Source organism: Rhipicephalus sanguineus, chromosome 8 (assembly GCF_013339695.2).
Source record: "Rhipicephalus sanguineus isolate Rsan-2018 chromosome 8, BIME_Rsan_1.4, whole genome shotgun sequence".
NCBI lineage: Eukaryota > Metazoa > Arthropoda > Arachnida > Ixodida > Ixodidae > Rhipicephalus > Rhipicephalus sanguineus.
The window spans coordinates 121,188,129-121,196,874 of NC_051183.1; the positions used below are offsets into that span (position 1 = coordinate 121,188,129).

The 8,746-nt window shown below is 48.7% G+C and overlaps 2 protein-coding genes across 15 annotated transcripts in view; one reads left to right on the forward strand and one right to left on the reverse strand.

Annotated features, from left to right (window-relative positions):
• Nucleotides 1-4,426: 4,426 nt before the first annotated feature.
• On the reverse strand, nucleotides 4,427-7,766 carry LOC119402334 (uncharacterized PE-PGRS family protein PE_PGRS54-like). 14 transcript variants are annotated; one of them, XM_049418608.1, is made up of 5 exons: nucleotides 7,445-7,766; nucleotides 6,038-6,521; nucleotides 5,617-5,689; nucleotides 5,065-5,094; nucleotides 4,427-4,890 (listed from the first exon to the last, which is right to left on the reverse strand). In XM_049418608.1, the coding sequence occupies exons 1-5, from the start codon at nucleotides 7,537-7,539 to the stop codon at nucleotides 4,427-4,429; spliced, it is 1,146 nt and encodes a 381-aa protein (XP_049274565.1). In that variant the 5' UTR covers nucleotides 7,540-7,766. The 14 variants fall into 14 exon arrangements, with proteins under 14 accessions (XP_049274565.1, XP_049274560.1, XP_049274562.1 ...); XM_049418603.1 differs by having other exon boundaries at nucleotides 5,065-5,268; XM_049418605.1 differs by lacking the exons at nucleotides 5,065-5,094; nucleotides 5,617-5,689 and adding an exon at nucleotides 5,413-5,562 and having other exon boundaries at nucleotides 6,085-6,521.
• LOC119403471 (calmodulin-like) overlaps nucleotides 7,598-8,746 on the forward strand; it is a 15,198-nt gene continuing 14,049 nt past the window's right edge. Inside the window, exon 1 of the mRNA XM_037670402.1 lies at nucleotides 7,598-7,623. Within this exon, the coding sequence (XP_037526330.1) occupies nucleotides 7,598-7,623 (26 nt within the window). The remainder of the gene's footprint in view (nucleotides 7,624-8,746) is intronic.

Below are 8,746 nucleotides of genomic sequence, written 5' to 3' on the forward strand. Positions count from 1 at the left end.
CTACCGGAAACCTTAGGTAGCGATCATCACATCCTCCAGCTTGACGTAGCGCACACTCGCAGACAGACCAAGACTGGAATAGCACGGTTAACGGACTGGAAAATTCTTTAGGGATGACCTTGATGTTGAAACCACTATAACCGACATTGACGAGTGGTTCAGGAATGTGCTAGATACAGCCGAACGTCATACTAAAGACATACAGCTCGACGCCGATACGCCCGTAGTCGACGCGCATCTCCTCCACCTCTGGGAGGCTAGAAGAGGACTTCTAAAGAGGTGGAAGCAACAAAAACTTAACAGGAAGCTACAAAAACGCATCGCTATCCTTACCGAGCAATCACAAGAATATGCGAACCAACTCGCCAGACAGAACTGGCACGCTTTCTGTGACAAGCTACAGGGGACACTGAGCACCAAAAAGACCTGGCACCTGCTACGCGCTCTTCTAGCCACGCAACCATCCAAAGCGGCACAGAAGCAGCATCTTCAAAAGATTATCCACAACTACGCCGGGTCGGAAGAACATCTCCTACAAGAAATACAGAAAAAGCTTTCTGGTGATGCCCCTGCTGTCGCATCAGCTCACATCAAAGAATACACTGGGACACCAAACCCTGAGCTCGACCAGCCCTTCACGCAGGCGGAACTATACGCAGCCCTATCGAAGTTGACAAGAAATACGAGCCCCGGCAAAGACCGGATAGTCAACAAACAATTACGCAACTTACCGCACCAGGCCACCACGGCTCTTCTCCGATACTACAACGATTGCTGGGAGAAAGGAGAGCTGCCTGCGGTTTGGAAGCACTCGGAGATCACCATGATCTCCAAACCTAACAAGCCTATCGGTATTGAGAACTTGCGCCCCATTTCCCTCACCTCGTGCGTGGGAAAGCTGTTCGAACACATGGTGCATGACCGATTGACGCAGTACTTAGAAGATGGTGGACACCTACCTGATACCATGTTCGGCTTCAGGCAGCACCTCTCGACGCACGATGTGCTTTTACTCCTCAAAGAAGATCTCCTTGATCACCTCAGCCATCGAAGCAAGTACTCAGTACTCGGAGTCGACGTCAAGGGGGCCTTCGATAACGTCAGCCATGAAGCGATCCTCAACAACCTCGAAGGCACCGGCTGTGGCACTAGGACCTACACATATGTCTTTCTACACACATATAACTTTCTGACGGACCGTACGGCAACTGTGGGCATCTGGAACATCCGCAGCACAAGCTTTCAACTACCAAAAAGAGGTACGCCGCAGGGATCGGTCATCTCACCGCTACTGTTCAACGTGGCCATGATCAATCTGCCAAAACTTCTCGATAAAATACCAGATGTGCGGCACGCTATGTACGCTGATGACATCACGCTCTGGACCAGGGCTTCGAACATCGGAAGACAAGAGAGCTGCTTACAAGATGCCGTAGATAGTATCGAAAGGTATCTACGAAACTGCGGCCTCCACTGTGCCCCTGAGAAGTCCGAGCACCTTGTCCTCAAAGCAAGAACGAGAGGCAGGCCTCCCATATACGAAGAGCCGACCCTAACGTCACCCTAAATGGGACAGCAATTCCAAAAGTCGAGACGCTACGAGTGCTTGGACTTCACATCCACAAGGATGGATCGGGAGCGGCCACGTTACCGAGACTCCAACGGACACTCTCGCAACTCACGCATCTCATCAAGAGGATCGCAAACCAACGAAACGGGCTCAAGGAACATGACACCCTACGAATAATGCAAGCTCTGCTCACCAGCCGCATCACGTACGGCACGCCGTATCTCACACTGAAGACCGCAGAAATAGAAAAACTTAATATTATGATAAGAAAGGCAACCAAAGTCGCCCTGGGACTACCCCCCATGGCTTCAACTACACGTCTTCTTAAAATGGGCGTCCACAACACGTGGCAAGAGCTCGCCGAGGCTCACAAGAACAGCCAGCTGGAACGACTAAAGCTCACGCCTACCGGGAGGTCAGTGCTCCGGTACCTCAAGTACAGCGAGACGTACATCGCCGATGCAGACCGGAAAAAGCGCATCCCGCTGGACGTTAGAGAGTCCCTCTTCATCGCGCCTATTCCGCGCAACATGCATCCGACATTCCATAAAGGTAGACGAAAGGCTCGAACTGACGCTATTAAACGAAAGTTCAAGGAAGACCCGGACGCCCGCTACACCGACGCTGCCAAGTATCCGCGTAGAAACGCGTACGCTGTCAGCGTCGTAGACTCTCGAGGCCGAGAGTTAGCGTCGGCCACGGTCAAGGCACACAACTCAGAAGCAGCGGAAGAAGCGGCAATCGCTCTCGCCACAACCACATGTACAGACGCCGCGGTGATCTTCACCGACTCGCAAGCAGCTTGCAGGAATTATGCGAAGGGCCGCATCTCAGCCGATGCACTTAACATCATAAAACGGCGAAGCACTCCACTCCCATACGCCTGTATAATATGGGTGCCAGGACATGAGGGTCTACAGGGAAATGAAGCGGCCCATGCCGCTGCCCGCGAGCACGTCAGCCGGGCTGTCCTTGACCCACAGGATACCCGACCCATGGCTGAAGAGGTGGAGGCGGTACAGAACACCTATTCGTCGCTACTTCAACACTACAGACTGGAGCGACGGGTGTACCCTCCACCACATCCAAAACTGACTAAAGAAGAAAGCGTGATCATCAGACGCCTGCAAAGCAACACACACATACATGGAATATTAATGCACCGCCTCTACCCAACGAAACATAGCTACATGTGCCCGCTCTGCGGCGTACCGGACACCCTGGCACATTTGCTCCTGGAATGCCCGTGTCATGTAGACCTCAGTATGCAACCGGAGACGGACGTCAATCCAGCATTAAACACGAACGACGACCACCTAACCGAAACGTGGGAGGCCAAGCTCGCCCTCGAGGACCTGGAAGACCAGCGACAACTTGTCATCAGGGCCAAGAGGGCAGTTGAAGCCAGAGGGTTCCTGGACTAGGGAGCCCTCCCACCTTAGGGTGATACCGAGCATCGCTCGGAACACTGTTTCACAAATAAACGTTTATTTCTCTCTCTCTGACCGTGGGAAGCTTACTGGCACTCCTCTTGCTAAATAATGTGTGTCGTGAGAAATCTTTGAAACATTTCGAAGGCCCAGAGCTGTATTCAATGTTCCAGCTTGCTACTACCCGTTCTTCAATCATAACTTCCGGGGAGCCAAGTTGATTATTTATGAAGCCGTGAGAAATTTTAGGACATTATAAAACTATGCTTTCATTTCTAAGCAGTTGTCACTTCAATGATATTAAAACTGCAGTACCAGCTACGCCTACTGGAAAACGTATAGTAGGTACAACAACACGTCTACGCAGTGTGTTGCTGTTAAAGTAGTGCATTTCATTCATCTGTTAATAGAGAAGCGTTTACACTGAAATTCATGTTGACGTTTTATTTCATGTCTATTAAAGTATTACCTGCTTACCTACAACTGTAGTAGCTTCATGTAGGTGCGCGGTGAATGTGAAAAATCTCGAGACGTTTCCAAAGTGAGAGTTTATTTTATTGGTTCTTCTGAAGCGAATAACAAATGCCGGGAATGATGTCTTCGGTTTACCCAAGCAGGTTCGTGTTAATAATTTATTCACCAATACCCTGCTAAACCTGCTGCGTCATAGTTTTTCTCCATAAAATGAAATACAAAGATGCTTTCCCGTAATAAAAGTACTATGGCTGCATTCTGCTACCAACGCCTCCGATAACACTATGCTTGGAACGTGAGCGGCCAATGCGCTGACCTTTCCTTACCTGTTCTCTCCTCCTTCTTGTTAAGATTGACCATCGCCTACCGCGGCATTCCCTTCTAAACACGCACAGACCTCGCAGCTGCCTCAGAGCAGCTGCCGACGTAAGGTCACGTGACTAAGCGGTACGATGACGAGCGCTCTCCCACGGCGCCTGCTTGCAACACGGGGCAGGACGCGTGATTTTCGCGATTGGTGCCGGCAGAGAGCTCTCTATGAGAAATAGAGTGGCGTTCCCGGCATGTAATTAGTGGAGGCGTTGGCTGCTAAATCAAGCAGAAGAAATTACCGCGCTGTAAAATAGCAGGCTCCGAGAAGTAAAAAAGCATTTTGACATCGGGTGAGTCACTGTGTTCATGTCTTCACGTCGAGGGCCCTAAGGCGTGAGATAAAAAACATACTACTTGGTGCAAATTAGAAAACAGGCGCCCCATAACCTTCCAAGCTGCAGAAGAACGGGCTCCACAGATGGAATCCTAAATTGTCGCTAAAATATCCAGGGTTAGCTTGTACGAGTGAATACCATGAATAACTTCCGATGCCGGGCCAACCGTAACTGAGACTACCGGTAAAAGCTGTGCTCGAAGGATACAACGTCAGGCCTGCCGTGCAATGCTGTGCTGCAACAGGTCAAGGCGTAGCCCAGGTATTAAAGTCAAAGCTAGTGAGTCCATAATTTGGAGGACTAAACGTTTGTGGAAACCATGAGGAGTACCCCAAACTATCCCCACTATAACGTATCGGCGTTGGTGAGGAAGTGTGCAAAGAGCCGGACAGGAATGAAGTCGCACCTTGTGCGGTGCTTGTAGCCGCACTCAGATCTGCGTGTCTGGTGTCAGGCAACTCAAAACGAGGAGGAGACCCGATAGGTACGGGTAAAGCTGGTGATGGTACAGCTGTTGGCGTAGCATCGACAACTACTTCAGGAGTTTCAGAACCACCACCTGACAGTCCACCATGTGCATTTGTTAGATTGTCGAATACCAGTTCGCGTCCGCCAGATTCAGTAGCCGGGGATATGACACTGCCATCTTTTCCTGAAGTAGCAGCAGGAAGCGTACTTTCTGCAACTGCGGTTACTGCTAACTCTCCAGGTCCTGGAGTACCAGCAGCGCCACTTGAAGGTCCACTAAGCGTCGTTGTTCTATTGGTGGATACTAGTTCTCTCTTGCCCGCTTCAGTAGCTGATTTTGGGAGATTGCCTCCTGTTTCTGAGGTCGCAGGTAGCAGATTACCCCCTGCACCTACCGCAACTTCTAACCCTCCAGCTCCTGGAGTACCAGCAGAGCCACTTGACGGTTCACTAAGCGTACTTGTTCCATTGGTGGAGACCAGTTCACTTTTGCCAGCTTCAGTATCTGTGGTTATGAGGTTGCCTCCCGTTCCTAAGGTCACTGGAGAAAGTGTACCCCCTGCACCTACGGCAATTGCTAACCCTCCAGCTCCTGGAGTACCAGCAGAGACACTTGACGGTCCACTAAGCACACTTGTTCCATTGGTGGACAACCGTTCACTATTGCCAGCTTCAGTATCTGTGTTTATGACGTTGCCTCCCATTCCTGAGGTCACTGGAGAAAGAGTACCCCCTGCACCTACGGCAACTACTAATCCTCCAGCTCCTGGAGTACCAGCAGAAACACTTGACGGCCCACTAAGCGTACTTGTTCCATTAGTGGACACCCGTTCACTTTTGCCAGCTTCAGTATCTGTGTTTATGAGGTTGCCTCCCATTCCTGAGGTCACTGGAGAAAGAGTACCCCCTGCACCTACGGCGAATGCTAATCCTCCAGCTCCTGGAGTACCAGCAGAAACACTTGAAGGTCCACTAAGCGTACTTGTTCCATTGGTGGACACCCGTTCACTTTTGCCAGCTTCAGTATCTGTGTTTATGAGGTTGCCTCCCGTTCCTGAGGTCATTGGCGGAAAAGTACCCCCTGCACCTACGGCAACTGCAAACCCTCCAGCTCCTGGAGTACCAGCAGAGACACTTGACGGTCCACTAAGCGTACTTGTTCCATTGGTGGACACCCGTTCACTTTTGCCAGCTTCAGTATCTGTATTTATGAGGTTGCCTCCCATTCCTGAGGTCACTGGAGGAAGAGTACCCCCTGTACCTACGGCAAGTGCTAATCGTCCAGCTCCTGGAGTACCAGCAGAGACACTTGACGGTCCACTAAGCGTACTTGTTCCATTAGTGGACACACGTTCACTTTTGCCAGCTTCAGTAGATGAGTTTATCAGGTTGCCTCCCGTTCCTGAGGTCGCTAGGAGAAGAGTACTCCCTGTACCTACGGCGACTGCTAACCCTCCAGCTCCTGAAGCACCACTTGGCCGCGCACCCTGGACGCTTGGTCCTCTACTTGCCGATATATTTTGCGTAGAAACAGGCGACGCTGCAACCACTGATTGCCCCGAGACACGGCCTGGCATATTCGGGGTTTCAGTAGGCTGTCTTTCTCCACCAGTATGCTCACTCTTGCTAGACATAAGCAGGGGACACATTTTCTGAAGAACGCACGTCTTCTTGCCGTCTCGCTCCAGTTCAGCGTATCCTTTATTGCAGACGCATGCGCCTTTGCTGTTACATTTGATGTCACATGCCTTTGGTGGGTTTTGTCCACACTTGGGAAGGCAATTTGAAACGCACGACTGGAAACTTGAGTTTGCTGGACATTTTGAATGACAATAGCTGATCTGCATGCACATGCCGGGGAACCTTGGATTCCTGCATATAAAAATAGCACGCTTTCATTTTTTAAATATAAATAATAGGTACAAAGAATATATTCCTTATTTGTCTGCCTCACCATCAAAAAGTATAGGTGTACTGACTGCTAAATAGTATATGCTCTATGCGAGACACTCAATTCAATCATAGGCTGAAGATAGCTGAAGTCAAACATTCACGTATACAGAAATAAAAAAGCCAACTAAAGAACCATGCTGTGTTTTGACTAACGTAAGACTTAGAGCGGAAACAATATCAAAACTTCATGAACGTTAATATGAGTGCATGTTTCGTGCACACTAACCAGCAGACCCTCCTATGGTTCTAATTACTCGTAAAAAGGCACTGCACTAATGGTGGAATGGCCACTAGGAGATTAAACGTGCTTGCGTATTCAATAAAAAGATTATGAACGCAGGAAAACTCATGAATATGCATTATTATGAAATATTACAGCCTTTCATTTATAGGTAAATAGCTGAAAACCGCAATTTGGCCTTCGAAGAGCTGTGATCGGGAATTATCTGATATATTAAAGGCGTTCGAAACCCCATACTGCCATCTTTTCTTTTGCAAGGTGCACACAAATGCTGAAGCCATGGAAAGCATAGCGAGCACGGTTCGTAATATTTTAATGAAATGGAGTAATTATGACACAAAGGGAAATAAAATGGACGTACAAACACACCGGTGGTGGAGACTCCATCCACAAACCAGACATTGGGCTCAGTATCCAACGTGGTCGTGATATAAAATTATACTCGTACTCTCATGCGAGTGTCCGTCAAACTGGATGTAGAATGTTCTTGTGTAATAATAGCCCACACTACATAAATATACTTTACAAAATCTTGTTGTACTCCTGAAAAGCTATTTTGTGAGAACAAATTGCACATTCACACAGATCAAAGAGTACTTACACTACATAGCCAGGCGGACAGTCACAGCCTGCTGTGCACGGCTTGTTACATGGCGAGCCGAATGGCCTTTCACAGGTTGCCGGGCATGCAGGCATGCATGTGCGATAGTCTCTTTGCCATCGGAACTTGCAAGGGAAGCACTTTATGCGTGGAATGCAGTCGCCCCAAGAGTTTCGAAGGTAACCCCGCTTGCAAAGGCAGGTACGTAGCTTTTGGCGCTGCCAAGTGGGTGTGAACAATGGTCTGCAGAAGGAGTCCTGCTCTGGTTTACCCGTTACTGGAACTTCCAAGGGTCCGCAGGCGGCACGGCCACATCCTCCGGATTCTGCAAATGCAAACAAATTTTAGCCTTGATGCGCGCTTCAAAACAAGTAAATAAAAGAAAAACGTGTTGTATCGCGTTGCGTCACTATCTGAAATTCGGTACAGGTCTCCCCTTAACGCTTACACCTTTCACGAACTGTGCCTGGGCAGGCGCTAACGTGAGAATTCTAATGCAGATTTGCACTGGAAGCCGCCGTAGCCAAAAAATATTCGCCATTGAAGTTAGTTCGCAATGTAACAGAATATTGCAATGCATCCTTACTTTTGAATTGTACTTAACAATAAGTTAAGTATTGTATCTTTTGGAAACTGTCGATATCATAGTTACATTACAGTGATAATACAGATGGCAGATATCTGATATGAAAATGATCAGATGTAAGCTGATCAATCTTGAAGACAATAACTGTGAAGAAAACGAAGTGTTACGCTTAATGTGACCTGCGCGTTTCTTATAAATGGCAGTATGCCCAAAAGTGTCCTTGTTGGTGAAGGCATGACACCTGCGAACAGGCGCGGCACGTAAGCATTCGGATGCGATAACCTGATAGCTCGCTCAAGCAGCCCCCCTTTTTATCATGTGACTTTTAACACTGTGAATGGCGTGATTTTGTCAGAACAATCGGTTGTCCCTTTGAACAGCTATGAAAGGGATTGAAACATCAACTTTGTGGCTTGCGTGTAGTTTGTTTCAAACGTTTCCCATTTGTCCATGAACCATGTCACATGTTCGAGGATGCATGCCTCGTAGATAAAAAAGTCAGTTTCGCCGCAAGGGCGAAGTAATGAGTGCGACAGCATCAAAATATAATGCCACACGAAGAACGGCAAGCAGCTCGATACTTTCAGCGCGCCGCTCAAATGCAAATGACTCACGAAACGAACCCAGACAGGACAACAGCGAACTAGCAATGGTCACAGCTCGACCAGAGCCGCTTGCTTAAAAGCACTTTGTTTGTCGAGTGGCCGTGGCTGATA